This window comes from Rhinolophus sinicus, linkage group LG05, assembly GCF_036562045.2.
Source record: "Rhinolophus sinicus isolate RSC01 linkage group LG05, ASM3656204v1, whole genome shotgun sequence".
Lineage (NCBI taxonomy): Eukaryota > Metazoa > Chordata > Mammalia > Chiroptera > Rhinolophidae > Rhinolophus > Rhinolophus sinicus.
In genome coordinates this window covers 167,271,432-167,289,413 of record NC_133755.1, presented here as the reverse complement: position 1 = coordinate 167,289,413, position 17,982 = coordinate 167,271,432, and the positions used below count along the sequence as shown (strand labels likewise).

At 36.4% G+C, this 17,982-nt stretch overlaps 1 protein-coding gene and 1 pseudogene across 1 annotated transcript in view; both read right to left on the bottom strand.

Moving 5' to 3' along the window:
- Positions 1-17,982, bottom strand: part of ADGB (androglobin) — a 140,820-nt gene that overhangs the window by 11,056 nt on the left and 111,782 nt on the right. The window contains exons 30-33 of the mRNA XM_074333688.1: positions 11,915-12,084; positions 6,381-6,557; positions 5,512-5,620; positions 1,918-2,124 (exon numbers count right to left, since the gene is read on the bottom strand). Coding sequence (XP_074189789.1) covers positions 1,918-2,124; positions 5,512-5,620; positions 6,381-6,557; positions 11,915-12,084 — 663 coding nt within the window. The remainder of the gene's footprint in view (positions 1-1,917; positions 2,125-5,511; positions 5,621-6,380; positions 6,558-11,914; positions 12,085-17,982) is intronic.
- Positions 8,407-10,293, bottom strand: LOC109455391 (calcium-independent phospholipase A2-gamma; annotated as a pseudogene).

Here is a 17,982-nt window from a genome sequence, read left to right as displayed (position 1 = left end):
AGCAGGATTCTTTCTACAACTATAGTACCTGTGGTACCTGGCAATGTTTCAAAGATATAGGATGTACTAGAACCATACAAGAGCATATCTCTTAATGGAGGAAGAGGGAGTCAATTTTTCTTGATGGCGTATAATTAAACTTACCATTTTACATTAAATTAAAATTATAATAAAACATATGTAAGAATGTTTTGAAGAAATTTTTGTTTGAGGGCAGGCTGCTGTGGCCAAGGTCCTCCATTCCTGCTTACTCTTACCTTTCCTCCCTGTTTGCTGCCTTTTCCTCCCCACCCAAAAGTACACTCTTTTATAGTTATGCAAACTTGAAGGCAAATGTCTGAAGACTCCGGTGTCCACAATTGTGAAGAAATAAGAAGCAGGAGAGCTGACATTAAAGTACATGTTCTAGACCTTCACAACCCTGCTAAGGGGTGCTGGGGAAAAAATGAAATCTGCACTATGACTGCAAGGACACACTGTCCCAGGCTGGTGTGATGTAATTCCATGTTCTCACTTAACGGTTATTTTGTTAGCTTGTAAATAATCAATTTGATATCAGAATTTAATTGTATTTTCAATTGGTAGAGCTTTACGTGTGGAAAAAAGTTTGTGTTTGATTAGAGATCACAACTAGTGGAATAAAAAGAACTATGGATTGAGTCCTGATTCCTTCCAAACTCTGTCAGCTTCCTGCACTTGGACGACTCATTGTTTATCAATTCCTTCAGTTTTTGAGGCAGAGATATAATATATGCTTTATCTAGCCCACAGAGGCTTAACTGAGATAAATATGCCAAAGCACTCCACTAATTAAATATTAACATAAAATAATATATATTATTCTAATAAATTTTAGTGCTGTCCATGCATTATCTATTAAATGAGTGCTAACTTTCAAAATACTGGTTCAATATCAGAATCTCTTAGTACTATAATAAAAGAGCCCTTTGAGTTTCCCACTTCACTGTGGAAATCACTCAAGGACATGTTTTAACCATAAACAGCACTTAATTTTTAAATTCTCAGACTGGTCTAACAATTTTGAAAAGAGAACCATTGTTGGCATTTCTGAGGATGCTGCCTTCCGAAATATTCTTTTCTTCTGCCTGGGTTCTGAACAAGTAGAGAAAAAGAAAAAAAGTAAGATTTTACTATTGATACAGGTGTAATTGGAGGATGTAACCTGATGTGAGAGGCAAATGGGCCATGATCACAGAACCCTAGAACTGGCCAACTGGGTTAGCACTCCTCACTCATAAGTAGTGCTTCCAACTCAGGAATGAGCAGTGGAATGGAGCTTCCCATGGGCAGCCCAATTTACTCTTTCCAACTGTATCAATCTACACTAAACCCCTTTAGCCACAGGAAGTCTAAGAGAGGAGTTGCTTGTACTTCCAATACAGACATTTCTCTGTAACACCTTCCATCAAAAACTTGAGTTCATTTTAGTGAATAAATACGAATCCATGTTATACAAAAATGAACCAAGTCAGTATGGCTTGTGCACCACTGAAAATTGTTCTCTTCCCATGTTTTAGAAACCAAATATTTAAAATTTTTCATAAAAGAGAAAAAAAATCTACCAAGTAGCATATTATAGATAAAACAAAAAGGATCTGTGTTTAGTGACCACTGTGTATGTGATCACTGCAATTTTACTTTTAATATTTGTAGACACAGCAAACTATACAAAATTATACCTTACACTTTTTTTCAGTGCCTATTTTTATCTTTAGGATAAGTATTTAATACTCAGGCTCTTGAGCAGATGATCATCTGTGATAAGCCACATGAAGACCTATGAATCCCAAGTCCATATTTGTCTATTATGGAACCCTCGACATAGGTTGAAGTATTTTTTTCCAGAATTTTTATTTCAAAATACATATTTATCCTACCGACAAGCCTGACACTTACTGATATTTTCCTTCCGCATGGTCTGCTCCTCCTTGACTGCCAGGCTTGCTCCTCCACTTTCACCACTTATCGATTTTGCCAGATCCTTTAAGCTCTTGGTCATTTGCCACTTCTTCCACAGCATACTCCCTGATTGTGTTGGCTCTTTGCTCTCTGAACTCCCAGGACTCTTTATTTCTGGCTCTTTTATGGAACTTGCAGGTGTTTCTATTACAACATGGCACACGCATTACTAAAAAAAAGAACCTTCATTCTATGAAATCACATGCAAAAAGTAACAGGGCTATGAGAGCACAGATTAGGAGCAGAAGACTTCAATCTTTGCAACTTCTAACCACAGCACTAGCAGACGCAATCATTGGTACCTCAGAAGATGACGTGGCCCACCCAGGCAGCCAGTGTGTCTAGAAGTTGCGTCAGGATATGAAAAGGTGACATATAAACAGAGGTTTTTTGGAGGTGAGACATTACAAATGGAAATGGGATATCTGAACCATTGGGGCTGCTGTTAGTGTGGGCCTTGGTGAAGTGTAACCTGCCCCACGTTGAGAGTCGGGCATGGACGGGACTCTCCTCTCTGGAGAGGGAGCCCTGGGTGTAGTCACTTATCTAAAATTGTCTTAAAATAGAAGCGAAAAGGGATCTTGCTTGTGAAGTTGAAAAGCTGGAAGGATTTTCCTTAACACCATAATTCTACTCCCACTGTTCCACATCCCTGTGCCAAAGAAAAACTCTAAAACCTACCACAACAACCACATTATGCAGATATTTTCCCTCTATTTATCAATTGCAGGTGTTGTAACTGGTGTTACATTCTGCTTTGAATGAAAGGCAGTAATAAGTTAGTCGTTAAGAGCATGGAGAAATGGAGAAATAAAAAGCAGCCATTCAGTAGTCAAAGTTGGTTCTTTAAAAATATATTAAAATCGATGCACCCCTAGAACAAGACTGATTGAGATTTAAAAAAAAAAAAAAAAAAGGTTAAAATAAAAAATTTTCCAGGAAGTTTAACTTAGATAAAATAGACAATTTTTTTTTGAAAACACACTTACTAATCTTGACATGAGAAGAAATAGAACCTCTAAATATCAAGACATATAGGGTATATATATCGTAAGAGTTCAAATACACATCTAAGAAGTTCAAGAACAGGCAAAATTAGCACTATACACAGTAGCCAAGACATGGAAATAACCGAAATGCCCATCGGTAGATGACTGGATTAAGAAACTGTGGTACATTTATACAATGGAGTATTACGCAGCCATAAAGAAGAAAGAAATCTTACCATTTGCAACAACATGGATGGACCTAGAGAACATTATGTTAAGTGAAATAAGTCAGACAGAGAAAGACAAATACCATATGATCTCACTTATATGCGGAATCTAAAGAAAATAATAAGTGAATGAACTAATCAGAAACAGTTTTAGAGACGTAGAGGAAAAACTGAGGGTTGCTAGAAGGGCGGGGGGATGGGGATAAGGGGAAGGTGAGACGTTTAGAAAATAGTCGGTAACCACGAGATGGCCACGGGGTTTTGAAAATTAATTTGGGGAATGTAATCAATAATGTAAAGATGTTGTAGGGTATCCGATGGACACGTGTCCCATTTGGGAGACCACCTCAGGAATGATGTAGATGCCTGATCTCTGCACTGTATACCTGAAGCTGAACAATACTGAATGACAACTATAATTTTATATAAATATACATATATATGTATATTTATATATTTGTATGTATATTGTTACAGGAAGCGGAGTACAGCATTAGGAATAGAGACAGTGGAAATGTATTGGCTCTGTGCGAGGTCAGAGGGATAGTGGATAGGGGGTGGAGGGTTCACACAGTGTGAGGGATATAAATGATAAACGTCTAAGTTTTGCTTTGTCTTGTGCACCTGAAACTAATAAAATTAAAAAAAAAAAAAAGAACAGGCAAAATTAATTCATGGTAATAGAGGTCAGACTAGTATTTACCTTGAGGAAGGAAATGCTGGGAAGAGGAGTGGGAAGCACTTTGGGGATGTATTAAGTGTTTATACCTTGCTTGATCTGGTGATTCCTGAGTGTACATATATGCAAAAATTCCTCAAGCTGTAGAAGATCAATGCCTTTATTGCATGTATGTTGTATGACAAGGTCAGGCTCCTTGAGCACTGTTCTCCACTAGGCCTTGTCATTGGCTTAGGAAGAATCCCAATTTTAGCAAAAGATCCTGCTAAACCAATTTATCTAGGATCCTTCTCCACCCTTGATACCAACCAAGCTTCTCTTCCCACACTTTTGATATTTAATCAATTTCCTCTTCCTTAACCAAGTTCCTCTGAGTAATTTTCCCTCCACTCCCTGACTATTGAATATAAATCCCCACTTGTCCTTGTTGTATTCAGAGTTGAGTTCAATCTCCCTCTCTGATTGCAACAGTCTTGACTCCTATTGCAATAGTGTTGAATAAAGTCTTCCTGCCTTTTCAAATAAATGTCCAGTGCAATAGTTTTTCTTTTACATGTAACAATACATTTTTAAAAATAATAAAATCTAGAGCTTAAAAGACAAGAACTGTAGTCTATTCACCCATGTATTCCTAACATTACATTAAGTTTCTCAATTAGAGGAGTGAATACCTTAGGAGTTAGAAATATTTTAAATTCCATTGTTGTTACCTTTTAGATGTGACTCAGAAAAACTAAGGTGACTCTCTGAGCTTAGGTCTCTTTATCTGTATAATGGGAATGGTAATATCTATATGATAGTTGCTGTAACTTAAAGTGAGATAATAAACATAAAGCACTTTGAACAGGGCCCATCCCAGGATAACAGGATTTGTTATTTGTTGTCTATACTGTTTATATGAAAAGTTAAGGGACATTATTTTTATAACAATTACTGAATTATACTCCTGAAGATGTAAAAGCAGAAAAGCCTGTTTTGGGATGTGAATGTCTTCAGCCTCCCTGGGCAGCCCCGTGTGGTAATAGATGGAAGCAGCCAGGTGTTGGTAAGAAGACAGTGGGACGATGGAGAGTTCTGTCTGTATGCTTGCTCTGTCCCTGGATATCTTGTGAACTTAGCAGATTACTGAGCAAATTACTCTGGGCCTTTGTCCTTATTGGTGAGTTAAAAATAATGTTAAATATCAATGGGTTGATGTGAGTATTAAATAAAATAATTAGTATTTCACAGTTCCAGGCCCAAGGCAATCACTCCATAAAAATAGTTACCTTTAATACTATGATATTTATTGTCATTATTTATTGTTATTGTTATTAGAAAGGTGCCAGATTTATAGTCGGAGGCCCATCTTCAAGTTTGCATACTGTTACCTTCTAACCAGGTTGCACCCTTATTTCTGGTTTCATTTTTTCTTAATTGGGGGAAATCTTATCTACTTGGGGAAACTGTAAAACATCTGCTAAACAAAAAATTTCAGCATCTATTTTCTTATATGACAGTGTGTGACTTTTTACAATCCTGTAGGAAAATAGATTCTGAAATGTTTTCTTTTTACTAAGCATGCTAGTTGACTCTCCTTTAAGAAGTACAGGTAACAGCGCTGTGTTCTGAGGCAGCCGGGGCAGGGTTCACTGACCTTCTTCCCCTGCTTTCGCGTGGCTTTCTGACACAGGCACAGGCACACTCTCGGCATCTGGGATTTTCTTAATGAACCGGCTGAGGTAATACAGACGAGCTTGAGAAGCCTAAAGAACAAACATTATCAAAAAAACAAACAAACAAAAAACAAACAAACATTATCAACAACCAGTACAGACAACAACATCTTAATAATACTCAAAAAACAAAACAAAACAAAACAAAAAAGAAACAGAAAATGAGAATGAATATGACAGTTTGAACTAAGCCAGCTCTTATTAATTATGAAATAAATTCAAATTCCAAACCATCCATGATTTTGACAGTTATTTTGGAGAACTAATGAAAAAACAGTCCTACAATTAGTATACTTAGATCCAGTGGCTCCTGAACCTTTTTCATTGGCCTCAAAAGCCCGGAGTTGGGACTGAAACACCTATAAATAATAATGTTTCATTATGGCGATGATTCTTATATAAAATATGGGGTGGAGGAGACATGAGGTATGTATACGAGTATAAAAGGGGTGGCATGTGCCTAAGGCATCGACCTAACGGTATTCAAAGTACAAAGCACATATAAAACATTTTATGCTTTCTTACTTGGGACAGACAGTGTCAAGTCCAGACTACGTGACAGAATGAGGTACCCTGCAGTTTGGGCCAATAAGTGGCACCATTATGTGCTTTGCTTTTGCAAGTCATCAGGGTATCAGGAGGGTAACATTTTACAGTGTGTCCAAATGTGGTCTTAATGTCTAATTAGTTAATGTTGGAGAAAATTCTAGATACCATTTCTAAAGGAAAGACTATATGGTTTCACCAACATGGCTCTTCCTTCTGACCATGACTAGGAATGAAAAGTGACCTTGATGGCTCTTCCTGGCTCAGTCATCTCCCAGGCTTGCTTCATGGCTCGGATTTCATCTGCTCGTTCTGTATCTTTTTTCACTTCAAAAAAGTCTGCTTCATTGTAGTCAGTGACCAACCTCAAAATCCAGTAGGGTTTATTTGGGTCTTCTTGTTGAGAGTGAACAGCAGACATCTGATAAAGTAAAAACCTACAGGTCATATGCTTTCCTCCTTTCAAAGAGGTCTAGATTTAACCTGGTGATCCATAATTTCTCTATTAAGTATTTACCCAAGAGAAATGAAAACATATATTTACAAAAAGGCCTAGATGAGAATATTCATTACAGCCTCATTCATAATAGCAAAAAGAAAAAAAAAAAGAGAAAAAAAAAGAAAAACCCAAAACAAAACAAAAAAAAACAAGGAAACAACATAAAAGTCTATTAGTTAATAAATGGATAAGCAAATTGTAATATGTTCATATAATCTAATACTAGTTAACATAAAAAGTAATAAACTGCTGTACACTACAGTGTGGTTTAATCTCACAGATAGACATTATACTGAGATAAAAAAAGTTGAGACAAAAGAATGCTTCTTATGTTATTCATTTGTGTGACATTCCAGAGCATCAAAACTGTTGCTTGGGGGTGAGGTATGGGGATGACAGAATCCACTGAAAAGAGATTTGAGGGAATTTCTAAGTTTATAATCTACAGTTTGATAGAGACGTGGGTTACATGGTGAATGCACTTGTCAAAACTCACTGAACTATATATTTAAGATTTTTGCACTTTGCTCTATGCAAAATTTACCTAAATAAAAAAAAATTAAATTACGGTTAGGCTCACTCATAGCATCTCTACACAAAATGAGGGTAGGAACAGTTGATCATTTCTAAGTCTGGATATTTTACTTGATATACCAGGGGTGCCAAAAAAATGTATACAACTGAACACTTCTGTCAATGTTGCTCAAGCAATAGTTCACTGTAATCAGAAGTGTCTGAACACTGATGGTGACCACTTTGAGTGCCTCTTATAACTGCAGAAGTCACACGTGACTTGTATTTATCTTTTGTTACTGGTATACATTGAGTATTACAATTTCAATAGTTTTTTCCTTTCTTAAAATGTGTACACATGTGTTTGGCACCTTCTGTATATTCATTACGCAAGTTAACAACATGCTGATGTCTCATAGTATCACTTTCATGGACTTCAGGCTGGGAGTTCATGGACATAGGACTTGAAAGCGTCTCTATGAGTGAAGCCCAATGGTGGCTGTCTGGTAGGGAGAGAGGCTTGAGCCTGATGTGGTTCCTAAGAACTTTAGACAAAGACTGAAACAATGTCAATTATCCCTAATTATCCATAATGTAGGTGGAGAAGTGGGGGTTGGAGGGGCCACTGAATAGAGTTTTCACTTGCAGTTGTTTTCTACAATATTTCCCTAATATTCTGATGAGAACTTAAATCTCACAATTGGAAATTCTTTTATTTCTTCCTTTTAAAATATAGTACATAAGCTTTCATCATCTTTTATATTGCTGGACAAATAAGTTTATGAACAACTTTTTGGGAATCAAGTTTTGATGAGGGAAGAGGACACTGAAAGACTAAGGGAGGACCACATGTCTTATGCAAATTTATGAATCCAGGTAAGCTTATTTGTTTTAAACATCAATAGTTTGTTTTTGTTAATGATAGGAATATTTTCTCAATGAATTCAAATAATGATTTTGTAACAGGGAATAAAAAACTGGAACTGCATCTAGAAAAGTTTATTTTGAAGTTTCAAGGGGAAAAAGTGCTTGATTAAAGCTTACCTGTTTTTGAACCAAACAATGTTGAAACAAACAAATTTTGAACAGAAAGCTGTATCTGGTTCTTTCACACTTCAAATGTAATTGTCCTTTGATATAGAAAATTTCATTTTTCCACATTTTGTTAGATGGTATTACAGATAAAGGCAGCATATGGATTGTAGAATGTAGCTAGCTAGTGAAAACCTAAGTACCGTAAATTTTTAAGACATTAGCTTTACGTTTTCAACATGACAGGATTGAATCTAAAATAGGTGTCAGAAATCATAGATTATCAAGCATAATATGGACTTCTATGTCTGTAGCATTGTTGATAACATTGGACAGCTTGGTTTTCAAGTTTGTGTGCTCGAACGTCATGGTGTTTCTCACATCACTCTCATAATGTCCCACGCCCATTAGATATGGTGCATTCTAATGAGACGTCTGGCCAAAGACATTTACAGTCATGCACAACTAATGCTGAGGAGTTATTCAGAAGCAAACCTTCATCTTGAGGAAAATCATTTCCCAAATACACACTCTACAAAGTAGCCTGAAGCAGCCGGTGAGGTACTAATGGTCTGCCACATTTTATACCAACAGCTTCCTAAATAGTAAGAGTTGATTCCATGAAAATGACCATCGTTCCTGAACATAAAAGCTGTTGCCATCTTCCTTCTGTTTATCATAGTACTTACTGCAGCTACTTTAGGATGTGTGGGATTTCTCGCTGTTTCAGTCATTAGTGCATATCCTATTCTATCCTTAAGAATATTTCCCTATGTTTGACTGTCTTAAAATGCATAGCTCCAACTCATTTTTACTGTTTCAACAATGACATTTTGTGGAAACACAATTGAGCCTAATTTTCCATGAAGTTCTTCACATTGATAGAAGGGCGTATGAAACAATTCCAACATGAAAGTTAATAGAGCACCTGTGCTTACACCATAAATGCAGCTGAAGAGCTAATGAACTGGCTTTTGAATAAAGGTCAACCAACTTTCACAGCGTCAGAAGACCAACCTCACCCGTTGTTCCTCCACCATCCACTGCTTGAATTAGAAATCCCCTTCCTTTCACTAGATTCACGCAGCCAACCAAGGCCAAAATTTCTCTAACTGCTGCCTAAAGAATGCCATCCTTTAATTTGTCTCAGTCACAATAAATGTAGAATAATTCTTTTTTTGGCCAGCCACTCCTTTCCCTCAGGAAATTCTAGAAGACGAAAAGTCAATTTTTCAACCCTCTTAATGCAGAGCTTTGTTTGGGTCAATTTTCTTAATGCTTGAATTAATGCCCAAGTTCTGTCATCAATCACTCACCCTTGCAATCTTTCCTTGTTGAGGAGATAAATGCTTTTTCTCCTCTGTGTTTTTGTCTTTGCTTATAGCTTGCTCAGTTTCAATCCCACTTCCTCTTCTGACTGACTCTTCTGACTGAACCATACTTTAATGTGGGGAAAAGCCCACCAGCTAACCACCTACTAAAGCTTGTATGCCTTAGCGGGATGAGAAAGTTAGCAGTGCTTTGTATAGTAGAAACTTGGAGAACCTCAGGTGTCAGTCCCACTGGGAATTGCAAGCTTGTCCACAGTATACAAAGATTCTGAGCCTCGCTTCTTATCTGACAGGACGCCAGTATCAGGAGAACTGCATTTCCTTTCTTCAACATTTTTATCTTCCATTTCTGATTTGTCCTGAAAATGTTTCTTTTCTTTTTTCTTTTTTTTTTTTTTTTGAGATATTGTTTCTGCAGATTTGATGTATGAATTAATATGATTTGATAAAAAGTAGGATGACTCTCCAAATGTTGTGGTTAAATTATTTGCTTAAAGAAAAAGGCTTTGTTTACTGTATATCTTCATCTTCATATATAGCATGACTTCTCTTTTCTGGAAAATGCTTTCCTGCTAATTTAACACCATATTATTTTTCAGAGATTTCATGGTTTGTTTAAGATTTTTCTGTTTCAACCTGCCACCGTCTCATACTCTTCTTAATACTCAAGAACTTGGCTTACCTTGAGCTAAATGTAAAGTCATTTCATTTCGATTGCTAGAAACAGTCTTTGAAACAAAGTTCAAAGCACTTTGAAAATGGGACATGAATACTCACTTTTGTAAGTCCCTCTGGAACAGAAGTTCTAAGTTTGGAAATTCCAATACATTGCTTGGAGAGTTTCAGTGCTACTTCAAGTACATGGTTCGCTTTTGGTCTATTTACATCTTACTTTTCGTGTACGTAATCCTCTTTGTAGACTGATGTGGCTTATCTTCCAATAACATTTTGGTGAGCACAAAAATGCAGTTTCTTGCTCCTCTGCTTCTCCAAAAGGCTTTGCATTATGGGATACCAGCAGCAATTGCTTCTGCAGCAGTGGTGATTCGCCTCTTCCTGGCCTTGGCATGCGCTGGGGCTGGCCTGCATCAGCTGAGCTTCCAATACAACCAGAAGAGCAGCAATCTGGGCACACACACCCTCAGTTCCCTCTTACCCCCAGGTATGGCTTATTTACTCCCCAGTGTTTCCAAGAGGAGACTCCAAGAGCTAAGAAATTAAATCTTGGAAATGCAAGTGGACAAGTTTTTCTTTTACTGAAGTCGAGACAACCAAGTCATCATCTCCTAGTTTGTTCATTTTTCTTTAGTGCCTATTTTACTAGTGGTACCGATACCCTATTTAGTTAATCCAGCTGGAAACCTGGGAGATATCCTTTATTCTTTCTTGCTCCTTAGCATCCACGTGGATTAATAATTATATAACCTGTTTGTTGCCTAGAACTTTATTTGTCCTATTCTTCCTTTCTTTTGATCTGTACTCGGTATAGCTTGCACGCTTTTACCTGGACTACTATAGTATTTTCTTAGATGCTTTCCCCATTCCTAGCTTTCCCCTTTAAGTTCATACCCTTAAAAATCACCAGGTTATCTGCAATATAAATCTGATCATGGTAATACACTTTTTAAACCTCTCACCTCCCAGCTCTGCTTAGCTTAAGCAATGATTACAAATGGTGGGAAGATTTTGTCCTCATAGGTATTTTGTGTACAGTGTTTTTAAATAACTTGAAGCTGATTATCTTTAGGCCTGTGCTTGCACTCCACAAATTTGCCACCACGACTTCTTTTTTATCCCTAATCAGTATAATTACCTAACTAACCCTGAAAGAATCGTAATCAGGAGCCCTGGACTGATGGAGTCCCAGACTTCTAATGAGGTGCTCCTCGATCTGACCCTTACTTAACCCTCCAGCCTCATATTTCATACTTTAATAATTAAAATTTAAAAAAAAACACAGATTGTGTTGGATTTTGCCTCAGCATATCTTTGCCCATTGACTCTGTTCAGGAATCTGCTCCTCTACAGAGAAGCTAGAATGGACACCTGTCCTTTCTACCACTGCACATGCAATATCTAGCATTAAACTCTCTGTTTATTTTCAGTTTCCTCCATTGTACTGTGACTTCTATGAGGGTAAGACCTGTATAATATTAATAACAGAAACTCAAGTCCCCCAAACAGTGTTTTACATATTGAAAGTTCAATTAATGCTTTTTGATACTAAACTAGAGAAGGCTACTTACAGAAGACATCCATGGAACATCCTTAAGGAATCTAGATAGCTGCTGAAACCAGGGAAGTAGAATTTTTCACTTTTGTTCTCAGGAGAGATGGGCAACTAATGACCCAATGAACCTAAATTTATTAAGTGACTCCAATGAGAAAAAGTACCACACCCACCTGAGGCTCAAAGCGAGGTGCTTGTTTTTCTTTGCTTGTCTTTTCTTTCTCAGAAGACTTTTCTTTGCCTTTCCTTGTTCTGGATGTTCCTGAAGATTTTTGCCCCTCACTAATAGCATGAGAATCTGGGCTTCCTAAGGGAATTAACTCCTCATGTTTCTCTCCATGAGCTAGAGAGACATAAAAATGGAAACCAGTGAATTATAGCAATAAAATCATAACATGTAGGAACAAGAGAGCACGTTAAAAAAAAAAAAAAGGTTAGTCTAAGGTGTTTGGATTGTTCTTTTTTAACAAGCAAAAAAAAAAAAAAAGATCTTTTAGAAAAATCTCTGTGACTCCCTTTTATAAAATTGAGAAATAATTCACATACCATAAACTCACCATTTAAGAGTATAAATCAGTGGGTTTTGGTATATTCAGAAGATTATGCAACCATCCCTATCTAATTAGTTTCTAATCTAAATGATTTCTGTTCATTTTCTTGCTTAATTGCTTTGGCTACTATCATCTTTAGTATAATATTGGGTGTAGGTGGTCAATTTCAAAATAATTAAGTTGCTCATATTCATAGCTATTGGTAATCCATTAAGGCAGAGATAGAGAATTAGGTGAGGTCAGAAATCCTTTGTAGCTAAGGACCCAGAGAAGAGGACAGGGCTCCAAGTGACAGCTCAGGAAGCATGTCACAAGGGCAGTGAGGGCTGAAGCTAACTGCCATTGCAAGCACAATGAGTGGATCAACAGACATATTCAGTCCGAGAGGTGCCCTGCACACTTTCCGCTTCCATGACATTTATTCATACATTAATTGTGTTCTCTTCTGGTAAATAAGAATTCTAGGTTGAAGTCTTACCTACACTGTATTTCAGATACTTAGTGGTGCTGGGCAGTGGGGGTGTCACCTCTGGGAGGGGAGGTTGAGGCAGAATGAAGAGATGTTTCAGCAAAATTTATATTTCATGAGCTTACCTAGAGAATGTGTGAAAGGCTATCTGACTTTGGGGTTTTTAAGTACATCATTAGTACGCAGTAGCACAGCCACTGGTTCAAAAAATAATTGTTGAGCCTTTGAGTGTGCCTGTCCTGGGGTTATACACAAAACATGAATAGCAAAGAGGTGGCAGCTATGAACTCTGGTGCTACCACTTCTTCACATGTGTCCATGTTAGACATTGTAAAGGATCACAAGACTTTCTCACTGACCCTGAAATAGCCCCAGAGTCTTTTCTAGAACAGCAGGCCAGGACACCATTAGCGCTTAAACACTCCTGCTGTCCCTGGCATAGCATGTTCATACATTTCTTCAGTAAGCATTTACTTACATCTTCTATCTGATTCTGGAGATAAAGCGATGAGGCCGAGGCAGAGCCCTGGTCCAGTGAGAGGAGGACAGTGAGGGAGGCAGGCAAGTTAGGGATTCCCATAGAGTGTTCTATGGATACACACTCAATATATTTGAAAGGAAATGGGGATTCTCAGTGTCAATTATTCTTATAAATTTTCTTTGAATTTTATGTCCCACACTAGAATCTGTCCCTTCGAATAAAGGTTTAGCTCACTAATAATAGTTTTCTCCTAGCTTCAGTAATAAACAAACCTTCATTGACTCTTTAACTAATCAAGTCCATGCACATAGTACAAGCAAGCCAATACATGAGCAGAGTTTTTTGGTAATTAGTGAATAAGGGCAATAATAATAAGAGTAACTTACATGTGTCCTTTCATTCACTCATTCAACCAATATTAGGGAATAATTACTGCTTGTGTAGTCTGCACGATGGTTAATGCAAGAGATCAAACAAGCAAGAACTGACAAAACGCCCTACTCTCAAGGGGCCATTCTAGTAGGGAATAAAGACAATAAACAAGCAAAGCACTCTGTTTGTTAGAGGGTGATCAGAACTACAGACTTGTGTTTATCAGGTACAGGATACACAGGCATTAAAAATTCTGGAATAAAACAAACAAAGTTTCGATGGTGGTTACTATGGGCATTGGGACTGAGGATTATGGAGTCCAAAAAAAAAAAAAAAATGGAGGCTTTTACATTTTATGTCATGCCCCTCCTTTTTTAAGACTTTATTTTTTTAAGAGAAGTTTTAGGATCACAGCAAAGTCGACTGGAAAGTACAGAGATTTTCCCATATGCTCCCTACCCCCAACATGCACAACCTCCCCCACTGTCAGCATCCCACACCAGAGGGGGACATTTGTCACAAAGGACCCACCTCCACACAAACATCATTTTGTACATTCTATGGGTTTGGGAAAATGTACAATGACATACATTCATCATTATAGTGGCATGCAGACTATGTTCACTACTCTAAAATTCCTCTGGGCTCCACCTACTCATCCCTCCCCAACTCTGACTCCTGGTAACTATTGATCATTTTACTTTCTCCATAGTTTTATCTTTTCCAGTTAGAATCATACATTATGTAGCGTTTTTTCAGATTGGCTTCTTTCACTTCATAATATGCATTTTAGGTTGCTTCATGTCTTTTCATGGCATGATGCCTCATTTCTTTTTAGAGCTGACAAATATTCCACTGTCTGGATGTACCGCAGTTTATCCATTCACCTATTAAAGGACATCATGATTGCTTCCAAATTTTGGCTACTATGAGTAAGTCTGCCATAAACATCCACATGCAGGTTTGTGTGTGGATATGTTGTCAACATTTTGGAGGGTTACGTTTTACTGAGATGTAATAGACATATAACACTGTATTAGTTTAAGGTATGAAACATAATGGTATGATACATGTTTATATTGTGAAATGATTTCCACAATAAGTTTAGGTCACATCTGTCACCTTCCATAGTTACATTTTTTTTCTTGTGATGAGAACATTTAAGATCTACTCCCTTAGCAACTTTCAAATATACAATACAGTATTGTCAACTACAGTCACCACACTATATTTTACATCCCTAGAACTTGTTTATCTTCTAACTGGAAGTTTGTGCTTTTTGACCACCTTCATCCATTTTCCTTACCCTCTTGCCCCCTCTCAGGCTCATATTTCTATGAGTTCTGTTTTTTTTCAGATTCCATATATACATTAGTTTGTAGAGCATTGTCTTTCTCTGTTTGACGTACTTCATTTAGATTAATGCCCTCAAGGTATATTCATGTTGGTGCAAACAATAGGTTTTCCTTCTTTATAAGGCTGAATAATATTATTGTGTATATCTACTACAATTTTTTTTCTATTCATCCACTGATGGAAACTTAGGTTGTTTTCATGTCTTGGCTATTGCAAATAATGCTGCAATGAACATGAGGGCACAGTTATCTCTTTGAGATAGTGATTTCATTTCCTTCTAATTTATACCCACAAGTGGGATGGCTGGATGCCATGGTAGTTCTATTTTTAATTATTTGAGGAACCTCCACATTGTTTTTTCCATAGTGGCTACACTACTACACATTCTACCAACAGTGAACAAAGGTTCCATTTTTTCCACATTCTTGTCAACACTTGTTATTTTTGTCTTTTGTGATGATAGCCATCCTAAGAGGTGAGAGATGATGTCTTGTTGTGGTTTTGATTAGTGATGTCATGCACCTTTTCATGTACCTCTTCACCATGTATGTCTTCTGTGAAAAGGTGACTATTCAATTTTTCTACCCATTTTAATCAGATTATTTTTTGCTATTGGGTTGTATGAGTTCTTTATATATTTCAGATAGTAACCATTTATCAGATATATGAGTTAAGAATATTTTGTCCCATTCCATGGGCTGTTTCTTTCATTTTGTTGATGGTTTCCTTTGCTGTGCAGAAACATTTTAGTTTGATGTAGTCCCACTTGTTTCTTTGTGCTTTCTCTTTTGGTGTCACATCCAAAAAAATCATGGCCAAGGCCACTGTAAAAGAGCTCACTCCTATGTTTTCTGCCAGGGGTTTTATGGTTTCAGGTCTTATGTTCAAATCTTTAATCCATTTTGAGTTATTTGTGTATGATGTAATTAAATTCAATGGTACAGTTTCATTCTTTTGCATTTGTCTGACCAGTTTTCCAAGCACCATTTATTGAAGAGACTATCCTTTCTCCATTGTATATTATTGGTTTGTCATAAACTAATGGTCATATATGCATGGGTTTATTTCTGGGCTCTCAATTCTGTTCCATTGGTCTCTGTATCTGTTTTTATGACAATACCATATATTTTGATTACAATAGCATGATGCTATATTTTGAAATCAGGAAGTGTAATTCCTCCAGCTTTGTTCTTCTTTCTGAAGATTGATTTGGCTATTTAGAGTCTTTTATAGTTCCATACACATTTTAGGGTTGTTTTTTCCTATTTCTGTGGGAAAAAAAATGCCATTGGAATTTTGATAGGTATTGCATTGAATCTATATATGTCTATGGGTACTATGGACATTTTAAAATATTAATTCCTTGAAATCTTACCATTTTCAACAACATGGATGGACCAGAGGGTATTATACTAGGTGAAATAAGTCAGACTGAGAAAGACAGATATTGTGTAATCTCATTTATATGTGGAATCTAAAGAACAAAATAAATGAACAAACAAAACAGAAAAAGACTCATAGATACAGAGAACAAACTGATGGTTACTAACTAGAAGGGAAGTGGTTTGGGAGGCTGGGTGAGAAAGGTAAAGGGATTAAGAAGTACATATTGGTAGTTATAAAATAGTCATGGGGATGTAAAGTACAGTATGGGGAATATAGCCAATAATATAAAACCTATGTATAGTGTCAGATGGGAGGATCACTTTATAAATTATGTGAATATCTAACCACTACCTTGTACACCTGAAACTAATATAAACTATTATATAATATTGAATGTCAACTAAAATTTAAAAAAATTATCACAGGATATAAAGTACAACATAAGGAATATAGTCAATAATATTGTAATAACTATGTACAGTGTCAGATGTGTAATAGATTTGTTAGGGTTATCACTTTGTGAGGTATATAAACGTCTAGTCACTATGTTGTTTTGTACACCTAAAACTAATACAAAACTATTAATTCTTCCAATATAACAACATGAGATATCTTTCATTTTTTTGTGCTCTTCTTCAGTTTCTTTCATCAATGTCTTATAGTTTTCAATGTATAGACCTTTCACTTCCTTCTAACGAATTTATACCTAGGTATTTTATTCTTTTTGTTGCAATTGAAAATGACAATTATTCTTGATTCTTCTTTTTATTAGTTCATTATTTGTATATGAAAATGCAATTGATTTTTTATATTCATTTTGTATCCTGCAACTTTACTTAATTCATTTATTAGTTCTAACAGGTTTCTTTCATAGAGTTTCAGAGCTTTTTACATGTAATATCATGTCATCTGCAAATAGAGATGGTTTTACTTTCTTTGTTTTTTGCCTAAAATATATCTGGCTAGGGCTTCCAGTACCTTGTTGCATAAAAGTGGCAAGAGTGGGTATCTTTGTCTTGTTTCTGATCTTAGAAGAAAAGTTTTCAGCTTTTTACTTTTGAATATGTTATCTATGGGCTTGTCATATATGACCTTTATTATGTTCAGGTAAGTTCCCACTATATCCATTTGTCGAAAGTTTTTATCCTGAATGGATATTCAATTATGTCAAATGTTTTTCTTCATCTGACTTTTATCCTTCATTTTGTTAATGTGGTGTATCACACTGATTTATTTGTGGGTGTTGAACCATCCTTGTGTCCGGTGGAATAAATCCCACTTGTTCATGGTGTATGATCCTTTTGATGTATTGATGAATTCAGTTTGCTTGTATTTTATTGATGAATTTTGCATCATGGTCATCAAGGCTATTGGGCTATAGTTTCTTTTCTTATAGTGTCATTGTCTCATTTTGGTGTCAGGGTAATGCTGAGCTCATTAAATTAGTTTGGAAATACTCTTTTCTCTTATAATTTGTGGAAGAATTTGAAAAGTATTGGTATTAATTCTTTAAATATTGGGTGGAATTCACCATTGAAGCCATCTGGTCCTGGACATTTCTTTGTTCGGCGCTTTTTATTATTGATTCAAGCTCCTTACTAATAATTGTTCTATTTATATTTTCTA